Source organism: Lathamus discolor, chromosome 9 (genome assembly GCF_037157495.1).
Source record: "Lathamus discolor isolate bLatDis1 chromosome 9, bLatDis1.hap1, whole genome shotgun sequence".
Classification (NCBI taxonomy): domain Eukaryota; kingdom Metazoa; phylum Chordata; class Aves; order Psittaciformes; family Psittacidae; genus Lathamus; species Lathamus discolor.
The window spans coordinates 21859249-21875582 of record NC_088892.1 but is presented as its reverse complement, the minus strand read 5'-3'; the positions used below and the strand labels follow the sequence as shown (position 1 = coordinate 21875582).

Genomic DNA, 16334 nt, shown 5'->3' with positions numbered 1-16334 from the left:
GAGATGCAGCGGCTTTGATGCTGCTTAGCCCCACCTGCACGTGGGATGTGGACAGTGGTGGCAGGCTCCTGTCACCCCACTGCTGCCAATGGAGCTTAGGGAGAGCTGCAGCTCTGGCCAGGAAGCAGCAAGGTTAACCAGTACAGGCTTAACCGCCTGAGACTGCAGAAGACTGGAAACCTTCCCCAGGTCACTGGGCCTTTGGGCAGCGCCAGCACAAGGTGCCAATGCCAGGAGGCACCGCCAGGACACGGTGCTGGCAGCCAGGCTCTGCACAGGGACACTAGGGGACCAGAGTCACTGACAGCTCAGGACCAACTCTGGGTTTCACTGCAGGGCTTGAAACCAGCTAAAAAAGGGTTTTTCCAAGTTTGTTTTTCTTCTCCAGATGTGCCTCCATGACGGAACCCCTCTATTCAGCTGCTTTTCCCTGGCTGGGAGGAGTAAATATCCACTGGCAGAAAACCAGGCAGGTATTAACACTGGTGATAGCCTCGCTGGCCAGACGTGGCCACTGCCAGTGCTGGAGCCACAGCACCACATCATCATAGTGCTGGGAGTACAACCATGACACTGCTCCGGCACCTTCCATCCCGCACCACCTAGACCCATAGAAACACTTTATCGTATAGAGGATATGTATCTCATGACCAATACGCATGCTAATATATACCACTACTGCTGCTATTACTGCTACTACTGTTAGAAAAGAAAACTTCAGACAATCTTGCCTGTGTTAGTGTTCAACCTGCGAGCCCTGGGGCAAGGCTCCAGGGACACATGTCCAGGGAAGGCGACAGTGCCCCTGTTCCGATGGAGACATCCCATGGCAATGCAGATCACACTAAGCAGAGGTGGTGCAGAGAAACAAGCAGGGAACAACTATTCCTTATTTCTCCTGACATGGGAATGAAACACTGCCCAAGCTGAACGCCAGCTTTATTCTATCTTGGTGGCCACGACATCCCTTGCCAAACCCTTGTTAAAACATGCGCACAAACCCACTGCAGGGTAAAATTCAGCAGCTGTTTTTACCAGTTATAATGCCTTATGTTATAAGCATGGCAGGTAACAAATTCAAAAGCTGGGTTTTTTGTGATCTCTTATCATAAGTCTCCAACAAGCATAGCTTTGTTAAACAGCATGTCTGTGCAATGGGAAACAGGGCTCAGCACGCCACAGAGGGGTCTCTGCTGAGAAGCATCAGCATCACTCTGTGGTGATGCGGTCAGGCTTTGTGAGACACACAGCAAGGCACACACCATCACCCTAAGAGAGAATGAAAGCACGCTGGCCTGAACAGCCAGTGCCACCATCTCATCCTGCTGCTTATCTAGGGCGGCAGCAGCACACTGAGTATTTCCAACACAGAGGAGAGAATGTCCTTGCGATGGTACCTGGTGAGGCAGAGGGAGCATATAATCTCCCAACAAACCCGGCATCCTGCTCCCACCTCCAGAGGGATGAAAGGAAAATGATCAGAAGGGAAGAAGTGATGGAAATTCAAGTGGTGCTAATAAAATATTCCCTTTGGTGGAGCAGAGGCTCATGGGCACAGCCAGCTGTGGTGCAGAGCGCAGGGTTGATGGGGAGAGCAGGGCCTGAGAGACAGAGGGGATTGCAGTTTGGTCTGCGAACATATAAAATACAAATACACATCTACATCCATAGAACCACAGAATCAGCCGGGTTGGAAAAGACCTTTAAGATCATCAGGACTGCCCAGTCCACCACTCAACCATGTCACTAAGGGCCTCATCCATCCATGCCTCAACACCCCCAGCACTCACCCCAGTGCAGGTAGGATATGAGGGCTCTGAGACCCAGACGCCATCCAGCTCTCTGACCATTAACCAGCAGGTCATGCCGAGGCTTAGCCCAGATCCTCTCCTCTCCATCAGGAGCAGTGACTTGGAAGTGAAGGTCCCCGTGCAGAGGAGTGGGGTGAGCAGCCAGCTCTCCCTCTGCCGCAGCTCCTGAAGCACCTCACACAGTCCCAACCCTTTCAATCAGGGACAACCGGATCAGCCCCACCACTCAGACTGAGCAAAGCTTCTGCTCTCCAAACAACCCGATTGTGTGGTTTGGATTCACCTGCTTTCTCTTGAACACAAAATGGCTTTTAACAAGGTCTGAGACACACACATGCCTAAAGCATGCGTGTGTGTGTATGTGTGTGCACGCCTGCAGGTACACACTGTGGCTTAAGATACTGTGGATATAATCACCCTAGTAAAGGCAGCATCTTAAACAGAAATACGCAACCATTTTGGCCAGGAAACAAACCAAACCCTCCCTGGCCCTAGCCCATCCTTTTAATGAAACTAAGCCAAGCCTCAAGCCTCTCCATGGTGCCCCTGAGCCGGGCACTGCTGGCTTTTCAGGGCTGCCTGCTCCAGGAACAAGGCAGAGCATCACCTTGCACACATAGGAGGCTACTTCCAGCGCACCCTTTATAGAGCAATCAATCTTTATTTTGGAGATAGCTTAAGTAAAGTAACATGCAAAGAAACACATGAGTAAGAGTCTCATCTGCCTCGGGCTTCTGCAAATCCTTTTCTTTTCCTCCCTTGCAGCACAATGAGTTGGATGCTGTTATTCATCCCTGTAAAGCGCTGCGTGTACCTCCATGCCGTCTGTCCTTTGGCTGGAGCTCTGTTTGCAGGTTTCCCGTGGGAAAGGAGGTGCTCCTCTTCTGCAGAGCACAACCAGGGCATTGCACGGGCCACGGGGATGCTGGTGGGGACTGAAGGGCTTCGCAGGACCTGGCTGGGATGCGAGCAGCAAAATCACCTGCAAGTTGCCACAATGCAGGTGGGCTTGGTGCCCATGGGAGCGCATCTCCCCGACAATCCCGGTGCACCACAACTCCTCATCTGCAGCATCTTTCTTCCTGCCGCACGTCTGACTCTCTCTCTGCCCTGTCTTCACCTGCCCTCTGTGTTGTGTGCCTGGCCAGGTTCCTAGCGGTGAGCCTCAAAACTGGAGTTAATACAAAACCTGCTTGAACTGCAGACAAAAACTGTATTAAGTCAAGTAGGATCAGGGGTCTGATACTTGCTGAGAGCATTTCATAAACTGTAGGTGTTCTAAGCCCCACACACATTCAAATGACTCAAGATGAGATACGGTCTGTGACTGAACAGCAAGGGAGACCTCAGTCTTCCACACGTGTGAGGAACAAACCTTCTTATATTAAACAGGGTTATCTTTAAAAAGCACTGTTACGCATTTACTCGTTTACCAGGAACAAACCCCTTTTAGCTGTGGGTTTTTTTTTGTGGGAAGATACCAGATTCCTTTATAAAACCCACTCAAGTCATTTGCTCTGTCTTTGGAAATGTGCATATATTCCAGAAGAGGTTCCACATGTCTTCCTCATTAAGAAAAGGGACACGGAGCAATGCCACCAGCACTGCTCACAGCTTGTGGCCCAGCAGCAGCAGGAGCAGGGTGATGGCAGCAGCAGGCCCGGGGCAGGGGGCTGCATTCCTGGGGTCACTGTTGGAGACTGTGGCACCACCTTTGCTTTGCTGATTTAGAAGCTGCTTGTTTGCAGAGGTGTCGTCCATATCCAGGTCATACGCCAGCTCTGGAGGAAAAGCAGAGAGCTGGTTAGTGTTAGTCACATCCCAACACAGGGCACATTCAGCTCCCACCAATGCCCAAGTCCCCAGGACAGCAGGAGTGAGGAAATCCAGGCGAGCCCACATAGTTCCCCCAAACCCAGAGCCAGCCGCAGGGCTTGCTCACCAAACATCTCCTGGTTGGAGGACGTGAGGAGCTCTGCATTTCTGCGGTCTTAGTGAAGGGTGTGCAAACTATGCTCCTTGCAGCACTTACGACACATCCATCCCATCCCTGTCCACCCCATCAAAGCACTGGAGAGTGTGGAATGCGAATGGATCACGCACCCGAGGCATGCTGGTGTTGCAACACGGGGACTTTGAGGTGAAGCACGAGAGCTCCAACCCAAAAAACATGCCCAGTATAAAGGTTATGATAGCCCTGGCAGAGGAGCATGGCATTCGTGGTCACAGTCACCCTGGTCTCCCAGGGACAGGGAGGGATAAAATAGTCCAGAGAGACCATGTGGAAAGGCAAGAAACCAGCAATTACCAGGGCCAAGAACAAAAAGCTCAAGTTGTTTCAACATCCATTAGCCAGATCCACCTGAGGCATTTGTACCAGCCAAGCATCTGGACTGACTGGGTGTCCCCATGCTTCACTCAAGGCAATGGGTCCCTCACTCCCCTTCTCATGCTGCTGCAGCCTCCCTCTGGGGGCCAGGTTTCTCTCCTGGATGGGACTCATTTAAGCCAGTTCATCTCATCCTCAGAGCCTGGCCTTTGCAAGTGGAGGAAGCCAGTGGTTTCCATCAGCAGATACCCTGGCCCAAGCCTTTCAGAAGCCCCCATGGATCAGCAGCATACTCATAGGTTTGGATCATCCCACCCCACCCCTGAGAAAGCATCCAAAAGGCTGAACAAACACTCTAGCTGAAGAACGCCACGTCAATCCAACGAGCAGCACTGCCAAGGCAAACAGGCAGTATTTCTTCATCAAAAATACCCAACCATTGCAAAACAAAGGCAGAAGGATGGTAGCGTGACAAGTGAGCCAGCCCAGGCCATCACAGAGGGTCGGAACTGCTTGAATGGGAGCAGACATCCACACACACAAAGGGCCAGGGGCCAGCGGAACCCGCCTGGCTCCTCCAGGAGATTCCCAGAGAATCTGTGATTCCCCTTCTCCACGGCCTTCCTGATTTTCTTCTGAAGAGTACAGATGTGCTGCTGTGCTCAGAGCTGCACAGCCATGGGCACAGCAGAAGGTGCCACCCTGAGAGGGATGCTCCAGGAGGCCACCACTGCCTGTCCCGTCCTGCTTTCCACGCACAGAAAGAACACGTCCCTCCGGCACACAGGATGCTCAGGCTCTGGGGCAGTTTGGGAGCAGCCTGGCTGCGCCGTTTTGTTTCCCCGAGCTCGTTTCTGCGGAATAAGTGATTCTGAGTTAATAAAAATCACAGCAGATTATTCCACAGTTGGTTGGCTTACACCAGACCCCTCAGCTCATACAAGGTCCCATCAGGGCAATGATGCCTGCCCTGGTGTGCTTTGGAAAGTGTTTCTACACCCTCCACACCTAAAACCTTAAAGATGCTCCAGGGGGTCACCCTACCATCAGGCTTCCAGGCCAGCACTCTGCAGCCCATCAGCAGAGCTTTTAGGGCAGAATAGTCTCTTATCAGACATCCTGGCAAACCTAGGGAACTCCACAGGAACCCAGTTACTCCTCTTGCCTTCGGTTTAGAAAAGAAAGTTGAAACAAATGAGTGTTTCAGCAAGGTCCTTAAGAGCACAAAGGGGTTTGCCGTTCCCATTTAAGTCTCATTCTGCAATGTAATTTATGAGATGGGAGCTCCTGCTCAGTTTGCAATGCAGCAGCTTGGTTGTGCTGGAAACGTCCAGCCAAGGTGTCCCAAACAGACTGCTTCAAGCACCATCTTTTACCTGGGAATATTTCAGATTCTGAGGTTTCACCTGAACTCGAGTAAGGGCAATGTTTAAAATCACGGCATTCCACCCACATGGGAACGGTGATTCTCTCATTCATCCTCTTCGACCAAACTGAAGAGAACAGAAACCCTCTTGTCATCAATGATGTGAGAGCCAGTTCCCTAGCCTCATTTAACTGCTTCAGAAGTTTAGTGCTTGGGTGTGCCATTTGTTGTCAGTGTTCCTGCCATTGTACTTTCAGTCTTGATGGATTTAGCCATACATCTTTCATTTTGTATTAATAATGGATCCCTAACTATTGCAAATCCCTTTCACTTCACTCCTAATGACCCTTGGTACACTGCAGGAAAGGAAAATAAGCCTCTAACAGACCCAAGGCAGAGACAAGCAGGCCCAGGCAATAGCGATATTACAAATATGTAACAGTAATAATCGTATCTCAAGCCCAGGAATCCAAATTTGCAATTGTTCCTAACCAGCTACTTCTTGAGAAGGTTCCATTACAGTTTCCAGCCTTCCTTAGCATCCCTGGTTAGTCCGGGTCGCTCCTGCATCCCTGCACATCGTGCTCCCATAGCCCTGGCACCACAGATGGAGCTGCAGGACGGGGTGGTGTGGTCATGGAAGCTAACCTCCCACGAACAACATTTCAGTCACTTCCACCCAAACCTCTGCCTTTGCACTGCATTAAAGGTCTCCACTGCTCCAGCTCTGCTGTTCCACTTAATTTACAGCAGTTTCTACTACAAAGTGACCCTTTTGCCTGCAAAGGCTTTTTCATGGGGAGGGGGGGGATAACTAGAATAATCTGTTTCTGTTTATAATCGCTCGGAGTCCAGAGGGTATTCCCAACAAGCTGCACTAATTACACAGTCAATCTGCACTCCTTCTGGCCCCTCTTGTCCTCTGGGCTGCGGATTAGATAATCCCCTTAAAATAATAGTCAATCATTAGCTCTGCTTTTCTCCCCCTTCCTCACGGAGCAGAGCGTGCCGGGCCGCTTCCCGGACTCCTTACACAGCTGGTGAAAGGTCTCCAGCCGAACACAAGCCGGTCCCTCCGGAAGCATCTTTTGTAACAAAAGCCCCCCTAACACAAAGCTGCTGCGCTGGGCTCCCAGGACAGCAAAAGCTTCAATGGTCTCGCAGCGTGGAGGACAAAACCTGCCGCCAGCTCCGCAGCACACACTTCCCACATCCGCGAGGTAAAGCGGCAGCGTTCCTCCATGGATTAGGACTAGAATGCAGCACAGTGACTCTGCAAAAGCTTATTGGGCAGCGATCATTAAAAGCAAGCTTTGGAGATGGACGAAGTGGGGGGAAGTTGGATTTGAGTTGATTTATTAAGGTATAGAATCGTGGAATGGTTTGGGTTGGAAGGAACCTTAAAGCTCTTCCAGCTCCAACCCCTGCCACGGGCAGGGACCCCTTCCACTGGAGCAGCTTGCTCCAAGCCCCTGTGTCCAACCTGGCCTTGAGCACTGCCAGGGATGGGGCAGCCACAGCTTCTCTGGGCACCCTGTGCCAGCGCCTCAGCACCCTCACAGGGAAGAGCTTCTGCCTAAGAGCTCAGCTCAGTCTCCCCTCGGGCAGGTTCAAGCTATGAGAGTCCCACAGCAGCTGGTGAAGAAGCAGCCGGGAGGACGAGCACCACACACAGGCTGGGTTAGGGCAGCATCCCCGTGCCAAAGCCACTGCTGCCTCCTCAAACACCCCTTCTCACCCCTAAAAGGACAACACGGTCTTCAGCAAAGAACTGCCAGCAAATGCCCCTCTGGCAGCAAATGACCTCCGAGAGGACAGTGCCTGGCTCCTGCAGGCTGGCTCGGCTGCTGCCCAGAGCCAGGGAATGGCATCTGGGCTGCACGCCTGCCAAGGCAGATGGCTCCAGCAATGGCCCCAATATAGTAACAGCGTCATAATGGATGGCCAAGCATGAAAACCACTTTGCCATGTCATTTGATAGCTCTGCCAGTGCCCCATGCAGCAGCAGGGTGCGATGGGATCCCCCCCAGGTGAAACTATCGTGCTCAGCAGTGTGTGCTCACCAAACCAGGCTGCCGAGCAGGCCAAAGCGCTTGGGGGGACGTGGTGATGGCCCTTGTTTGCAGATGATGGATACTCTGTGGTTGAAGGGACAAGGGACTGGATTGTTTCCAATCAGCACAAAACACATGGAGCAGAAATGTCAGGGACAAGCAGGGCAGCTTGGGAAGCTCCGGCAGCTCTCGTGGTCAGTTGTGAACATCTGCCTGCATCTGTCCTTCAGGACTGCTCTAGGGAAGCACACACTGCATCCCCAACGAGAATTACAACCTCCGGGGAGTGTTGCTTTATTTAGTTGTAGGCAGCAAGCCTCAGCAGTGCGGGGAACAAGCTGCCAGTGGATGCAGTAGACTCTGGCTGTCTCCAAAGCAAGGCTGGATTTCTTAAAGGGAGAGATGTTTGAGTCAAGGCCAAACCATTGAGTCATTACAAGGGAAAGCATAAGAGCCTGTGACTCCAGAGACCCTGGCTCCCAGCCCTCTCCACCTCTACAGCACCGACCACTTCTTTCTTACAGGGGTTTACACCTGAAGGCTGGAACACTCCGATTTCATCCCAAACTCTTCCTGTTGGAACACCAAGCTCCCTGCCTACCTCAGCCTCCAGTTACCCAGCTTTCTCACACAAACAGCTCATACTCCAAACACACTCTGCCTCCCCAAAGACAACATCGGAACCCATCCACGGCGTTACACAGCCCCGATACAGCTGGGATCCCCAACTCTCTGCTTCGCCAAAACACCTTAAACACTTCCAAAGAGCCGAGCAGGGCTTCATCTCACCAGGGAGGTTTTGCCCTTCGGCTTATTACCACTAGAAACCTGGAGCACCAACAGGTTTGCCAGTTGTGTTCTTGCACAACCAGCTACAACAGCCCAGCCGTAGGTGCGGCCGCGACGGCGTGCAATTAAAGCCCTGAGCCGGGGCTGGCCACAGTGCTTGTGTTGGCACGGCTGCAAGATCACCATGATGGATGCGCAGCATGTGCATGGTCTTGTGCCTCTCCACCTCCTCCACAGCAATTTAAGAGGTGTGGCTCTTGGCAAGATGGATTTGGAAAGAAACAGAAGAAAAAACTCCAGATCAACAGCATCGTCCTGCTGCCGCTGGCAGCGTGGCCAAGGGAGCCTGGCACAGCGCGGCAGCAAGAGGTAAAACCAACTTCCTGGGCAGAATCCCAAGGGAATTGGGTCTGGGATTGCTAATTTGCAAACCAAGACCTTTCCCCGCCCTGCTTGCCTTTTTGGCACTGCCGGCCCACAGCCTGCGAACAGTGTTTGCCATTGACCTGAGGCCATCAGGCACCACCACAAAACCAGCACCAATTTGGGAGAAGTTCCCCAGGATTGAAGCAATTTGGAGGGCAGAAACCAGGTTCATTTGGGGGACCGAGTCATGCACATGGAGAGGTGAGGAAGCTCCATCTCAGCCCCGTGCCAAGGGTACAACCGGGTGCTGCTCGGGGTACGCGAGCTCTGGGAGGCAGCTTGTACACGCACCCGGGCTCCCCAACCTCCAGCACCACCACTGAAGTCTCAACCACAGACACCCGCAAGCTTGCGATGGCGAAAAGAGACAAAACACCCCCAAACCCCCAACACTTCACACGGTACAGGCAGAGGGGGTGCACCATGACCCGTGGTAGAACAACTACTCCTCTACCCCACCTTGGCCAGAGGCTGGTGGCGAGGAAGGGCTATCATTTATAACGTGGGCCTATATCTACTTTGAAAACATACTCATTAAATTCCTCTTTGCTCCTTGGTGTGCTCTAGGTTTACCCTGAAGAGATCCTGGCGTCTGCAATTGCATTAATCATCTTCCCTTTGGCAGCAAGTGAAAGAGTTTCTGAGCCGTGCTCGCAGAGAGGAGCCACAGAAGTGCGTTTAGCAAAACACGCTCATGTAATCTATTAAAAATTAACAAATCTCATTAGCATTATTAATTGGACGCACTGGAGTCCTTGTGCTTTGATGATGAAGCAGCATGTCCCGGTCTGATATCCAGCTGGACTGTCCAGAAATAGAGCTGCTGCATCAAGGAACTTTGAGAGATGCACTGGAAAAGTGTGAGCTAAACATGGACAGCCAACAGCATCTATGGAGGTAGGAGTCAAGAGGAAAACTGGAAACAGGAGAGTATGAATGGAAGTGAAGTATCAAGCAATATTCCTGCAGATCCCCCATGTACCTCAGCCCACCCAGATGTGGAGTCACTTTCTCCCTCTTTGGAGACCCTAAAGATCTAAACCCACAAAGCGATCCCTTCTGATCACTCTGCTATCACCTGAGACATCTCAGGACAGTCTTCATTTTGGGAGGTAACATTCCCAGTGATAGCAGAGTGGAATCAAATGGAATCATAGAATAGTTCGGGTTGGAAAGGACCTCAAGATCATCCAGTTCCAACCCCCCTGCCATGGGCAGGGACACCTCACACTAAACCATCCCACCCAAGGCTTCATCCAACCTGGCCTTGAACACTGCCAGGGATGGAGCACTCACAACCTCCCTGAGCAACCCATTCCAGTGCCTCAGCACCCTCACAGGAAAGAATTTCCTCCTTAGATCCAATCTAAACTTCCCCTGTTTCAGTTTGAACCCGTTACCCCTTGTCCTGTCACTACAGCCCCTGACGAAGAGTCCCTCCCCAGCATCCCTAGAGGCCCCCTTCAGGTACTGGAAGCTGCTCTGAGGTCTCCACGCAGCCTTCTCTTCTCCAGGCTGAACAGCCCCAACTTCCTCAGCCTGTCTTCATACGGGAGGTGCTCCAGTCCCCTGAGCATCCTCGTGGCCTCCTCTGGACTTGTTCCAGCAGTTCCATGTCCCTTTTATGTTGAGGACACCAGAACTGCACACAATGCTCCAGGTGAGGTCTCACAAGAGCAGAGCAGAGGGGCAGGATCACCTCCTTCGCCCTGCTGGTCACGCTCCTTTTGATGCAGCTCAGGATACGGTTGGTTTCTGGGCTGCGAGCGCACACTGCAGCCGGCTCATGTTCATTTTCTCATCGACCAGCACCCCCAAGTCCTTCTCTGCAGGGCCGCTCTGAATCTCTTCTTTGCCCAATCTGTAGCTGTGAAATGTTTCATCTATTTCCTCTAATGACAGAAAACAGCATCATCACATCAAACGGAAGTGTTCTCCTTCATATTTGCTCCCCTAAAAGCTCTCTGGATATGACCAGGACAGGCATCTAAGAAGCAGTCCTAAGGGGAACAGCAATGGTCCCTGCCTTCCAGATGCCAGCTGCTAAAAGCAGCCCTCAAGGCAAAGGGTATTTCTCAATGCTTGACTAGAAAACTCATGGTGGCACTCAGGAACATCTGACATCTTCCTTCATGACTCACTGTGTGCAGAAACCAGGCTTGAACATGGAGAACAGGGTCTGTGGCCTTCGTGCTTCAAGTAGGCAACCAGGACTTTGTGCAATGCCTGTGCTCAGATGTCCCTGGACTTCCATCGCTGACTTGTGCTTGTACAGAAGAAACGAAACCAAAGGCAGCTGGCGCTTTGCTCCCTGAGCACCCACGTGAACAGTGCCTCCAGGAGTGTTTGTGCTGTTTCACTGCCTGGGATCACTGGTGTGGATGGAGAGCAAAGCTCCCCATGCCAGGGGAAAAGAGCAGGGCGTTGAAGTGAGGCAGCTGCCAATGGAAGGGAGCCGAGAGGCTCCAGCACCGGTGGCTTTTTAACTGAGTTAAGCTGCTAGAATAAATAAAGAAATAAACCAAACCCTGGCCCTGCATTTAGCCAATATTAAAGTGACTTGAGCCTATAAAAATGGGGTAATGCAGGAGGCCCTGGGAAACATCACCATACCCGACTTTCTACTTTATATAGCAAAAGAAGGGCTGGATGCCTAGGCTGGAACTTAACAGCTTCAGGTCATGTTCCCTGTGCTGGAAGGAGCCCCAGGAACAGCCGCTGTATCCTGAAACCAGGACCTGGCTTTGTCACGCCTTCTGCAGGGCTGCAGAGAGAGACCTGAATTAAACCCAGCTGCAAAACCAGGGCTCATCCCTGCTCCCTGCCTCCCACCCGGACTGAGGGCAAGCCTGGTGCCAAAGCTCGGGTGGAACAGTGGTGCTGAATGCTAGAGCTGGATGGCAGTGGCAGCTCCAGTGGGAAACCTGGTATCATCCCAGCTGAGAGCAGTGACAGAAGGAGGTGGCAAGACAAGAATGCTCCGAGGTCCAAGTCCACGAACACCTCCACCTCCATCCTAGCGTCTCATTCTCGGCTCACTCTCAGGAATGTCACAATCATAGTGGAAAATCAGAATAAAAAGGCTACGTAATCCAGTTTGTAAATCCCTTGAAAAATACAAAATCCTCTCTAAAACGGATTACAGAGATTAGAGATAAAAGAGTTTCCTGGAAATCAAGAACTGCATTTCAGCCTCCCTCCCCTCCCAACCTCCCATCAAAAAGAGATGAGCTTGTGCCCCACCACCGCCACCACCCCACTCCTCCCTGGCCATCACCACAGCCTCAGGGCACAACAGAAGCTCCCTCCAGACCCTGATTCTGCCCTAAGCACTATTTGGGGGTATTATCTGCTGCATGGACCAGAGCCTATGAGCAACATGCACTGGTGGCAGGAAATCAGCCTGCACCAGCAAGCTGCTCCTGCAAGCTTTGTGCTCCATCCCTTTTCCAGATGGGCTCTGCGGGACCATGCGGTCAGGAGCTGCACTCGACCCTGTGGGTGCCCCACAGAAAAACATTGTCTGAAATCAGGGTGGGCTCCTAAAAATCAATTCACTTGGCTGTGCCAATGGTGACAACGTTATCAATGGGAAAATGGTCAACCACTCACGTGCTGATGGTATCAAAACGTTTAGCAGCCACGGCATTATTATTCGGAGAGATTAGAATCAGTGTTTGGTTTAATATTTGACTCAAGTATCCACAGTCAATGGTGGCAGGAGAATTTTCTGTTGGGAATTGTTATTTCGTGGGAGTTTTTGTGCTGGAACAGGAGAAAAAAGGAGGGTTGCAATATTAGCATTCCCAGCAGAGCACACATTCAAGTTCCTGACCTGTTATTGCTCAAGGCCTTCTGCAGCTGCAGATGCCTGTTTCGAGCTACGGTTAGGTCACTTTGAATGATGCTCATAGAATAAGGATCAAAACACTCAGAGCTTGATCAAAAGGACATTTTATGAACGCTGCAGCCCGAGTTAAGTGCTGATGTGAATACTCACATTTGCCCTTATATTAGCTTAGCTCAGTTCTAATAAAATTAACACCCTTTTAACTAATGCACTCAATTTTTGTTTCATGGGGTTGTGCCTTATGGCTTTGAAAACAAATCCCCCAAACCTCTGCATCGCTCTGGGAATGTTGTGTTGGGATCTGGAAATCAACTTTATAATGACGTAAAGGGGGGGGGGGGGGGCTGCTGCTTTTTATCATTGCTCCGCTTGCTCTAACCTGAATTTACCCACCAAAAGGTTGGGGTTTCCCCACACACACAAAAGAAGGTAACACAGTCGGACTCCCTCTTTTCCCTGTAGGAATTACTACCTGTAAATAAACAGCTAAACCCCAAACTACAAGCACCAGCAGCATCAATGCTCCTTTGAAAAGAGACAAGAGGGAAAACAAAGCAGGGGAAAATCCCATCTCTTTTCTGCATTTCACTCGCACATTAGAGGCAAAACGAACTCACCAGTGCAGGGCAGGGGACATCTCGGTGGTGCAATACAGCCGCTGAACTGCTCTTTAGAGATATTCATCTCAAAAGGCAGAACAGAAAGAACATTTCCCCCCCCCCCCTTATTTATTTATCTTTTTTCCTCGTGTGGAAACACCTTTGCTGAAAAGCACATTGAGATTGTAATTATGGGAAGGCCTCATCTGGTAGATGTGTAAACTCAGCTATGGGCTTGAATTACTGGAATTAGCAAGGCTAATTTAATGTCACTGTTCAAAATAGCTTCGATCTGGAATTTCTTAATGGCCTTAGGAGAAGGAGCCTTTATGCATACTGCAATCTCGGCTTCATTCTTAGCCTAAATTCCTTCTCATAGATTTTGTGAATGCCCTGTTTTGTAGCCAACACAAACTCTGTCCAGTAAAATAATGTAAGGACCCCGAATGAAAAGAGATTAGCTGTTCCCTGCTCCTGTTATTTTAAAGCAGAAATAACTTTGGCTTCTACTGATTCATAGACAAAGCTTGAAATGCAAAGCATGCTCAACTCCAGATTCAGCATGAAAAGGACCTTAAAATATTCCCGAGTGCAAGTAATGGACTTATTAGAGGGATGAAAAGAGGCACTTTTCACAGAACCCCAAGCTCTTTAGTCCTGTCATATCAATAATCTTGCTTAAGAATTTCGTTCTATTTACATTTCTTTCCCTTCCAAACGTCCTGCCTGGCTCCTATGGAATAAAGCATTGATGCTTTGAAAGTGTTAATTTATTGCTGTTACTGCTCGGTGGCAAGTGGTGTAAAACGCCTGCAGATCCCCCCAGAGCGTGAGCACGGCGGCAGGGCGGCGTGTGACGGGGAACGACTCCTGCACTTCCACACCTGATGCCTGAGAAACGAGGAGGGGATTTGAAAGCCTTGCTTGAAAGCATCTTCTTGAAACCAGGACAGTTGATGGTGCTGGAACTCACCGTACCTGCAATCTGTTTGCTTCTCCTTTGTTTTTAACACCCACCAAATCAGTGCTGACAGTGAGAAAACAAGCTTTAGAGCTATCACAAGGGAAATCTGCCTGGCTCTCCTTAAGCTGCCAAAATATACCCTTTGTTGGGGTTATTTTTTTTACCCAGTTTGCTTAGTCTTTGCAGGATGGTTTAATGTAAAACCAGCACTAAGCAACTAGTGGCGATTTCCCCTCTTTGTTTGAAGAAATGGCGGAAAAAGAAAGGTATTTCAGGAAGAAAGTACAAAAGCCTGTGTAGGAACACCAGGAAAGCAGATGGAGATGTCCCCTTCTTAAGGACAGAGGTCAGCTCTATGTCCCTGGGACAGTCTGCATGGGGAGCATGGAGAGAATAGAAGATGTGTTGGACTCAGAACCGACAGAGACCAAAAGACCCCAGAACACTGGGGTAGGATGAGCAGCCATCCCAGGATGGCCACACACAGCCCATGGTACCAGCTAGTGATGATTTTCACACACCCAGCTGTGTGGTTTTGCTCTGGAAAGGCAAAGCACGGCGCCTGCCTTGCACCCAAGGGGCTCAAAGCACACTGCAGGCATTAATTATATCCTCTGCTTTGCAGATTAATTAAGCACCGAAGCCTCACAGTCCCTGAGCATAGCCTCCATTCACTTAGTAGCTAACACTGAGCTGAGGTTTCAGTGAGGCTTCATGAGCACTGATGGGTGAGCTGGGACAAGCACCTGACTGCCCCAAGCTGCTCCACAGCAGTGGCCTTCTCCTCCTTGGATGCTTTTAATTCCCCCAGACACGTCCCAGCAAGTTCCCCTGTGAAGCCATCAAGGTTTTCCTCTGAAAATGCTCTTTATGGCGAGACACAGGCCACGAAAACCAGACACACCAGGGAGCAGGGAGGGTGAGGAACAGTCCTGCCCCACAGCCATCTTCCAGTACACCCTCTCAACTTCTATTCCTAAGGACACCTCAAGAGGTCTCTGCCATTAGTGGTCATTTTTCCCAATGATGACCTTGACAGCCCTGATGAGAATCCCGCATCCATGTGCCGAGAAGCTCCTTAAATCATCCTTGCTTTTTCCTCATGTGCCACAACCTTGGTTTCTCCAGAGGCCTCTCTTGCGATGCTCCAGCACAGCAGCAAACCCCCCTCTGAACCCGTTTTGCTCCATTCAGGCTTGCTGGATGCCTTCATGTTCTTGTAGAAGTTGGTTGAGCCATTTGCCCTGGCCACAGGTACCAAGCAAGGATGGGTTTAGACGAGCCTGCCAACCCCCAAACATCTGACGCTGTCTCTTTAGCAAAAGTAGCCTGGATGAAGTAGGTGACAAGTGCATAAAAAACCATGATACCCGTGCAAGGCAAAGGGGGATTGCCAAAACCCGGTCACTGTACTGCAGCTGCAGCCTGGGAAACCCATTAGGGCCACATGGGGTGTCAGGTTGTGTGTAACGTGAGTGCTGGCAGCCCCGCAGTGCAGCCAGGCAGAAAGTGGGTCCATAGAGACCAGAGTTTCTCAGCACGAACCTGCCTTTGCCTCCCAAAACCTGCGAGGAGCAGGTGAATGGGCACAGCCATACTGAGGCACCCTGGAGCCTGAAAGCCTGAGCTGCAGGTCAAGACAGAGACAGCATCCCCCTGTGCATCCCATCCTGCGATGGGATGCAGTGGGGGGATGCCCAGGTAGGGATTCCTTGGAGCAGGGCTTGCTATAGGGGGTGCATCGGTTTGCTTTTGCTTTAGGGTTAGTGCAATCCTCCAGGGTAGATTTCAATGGGATGGAAGTGATTTCAGAACCTCTGGGCAATCCCACACCATGGCCACAGTTACCTCATATCCTACGGGAGCTGGTTAAGCATTTGTACAGACTGGTTTCTGCTCCTTAATGCACACAACTGGTCAGGGTTAGTCTTACTGCTACTGGTAACTGAAGTCACTCTCAAACCTCCTGCTTTACAACGCAAGCACAGTTCTTTTGGTTCAATGTGTGGAAATACCTCCTTGCTATGTCCTTATTTTGGGACTCCAACTTTTTGTTCATACACAGAGCCCTTTTTCCTTTATCCCCCACCCCCCATTTTCTAATGAGTTCTGGCGGTAGGAAGTTGTTTGTAAATCACACAAGTCT

General features: G+C 50.8%; 1 protein-coding gene across 2 annotated transcripts in view; it reads right to left on the bottom strand.

Moving 5' to 3' along the window:
- Nucleotides 1-2449: 2449 nt before the first annotated feature.
- The window catches only part of GPC3 (glypican 3), a 137273-nt gene continuing 123388 nt past the window's right edge, over nucleotides 2450-16334 (bottom strand). For both annotated transcript variants that reach the window (XM_065689799.1, XM_065689800.1), the window contains exon 8: nucleotides 2450-3592. In XM_065689799.1, the coding sequence (XP_065545871.1) occupies nucleotides 3420-3592 (173 nt within the window). In that variant the 3' untranslated portion in view covers nucleotides 2450-3419. The remainder of the gene's footprint in view (nucleotides 3593-16334) is intronic.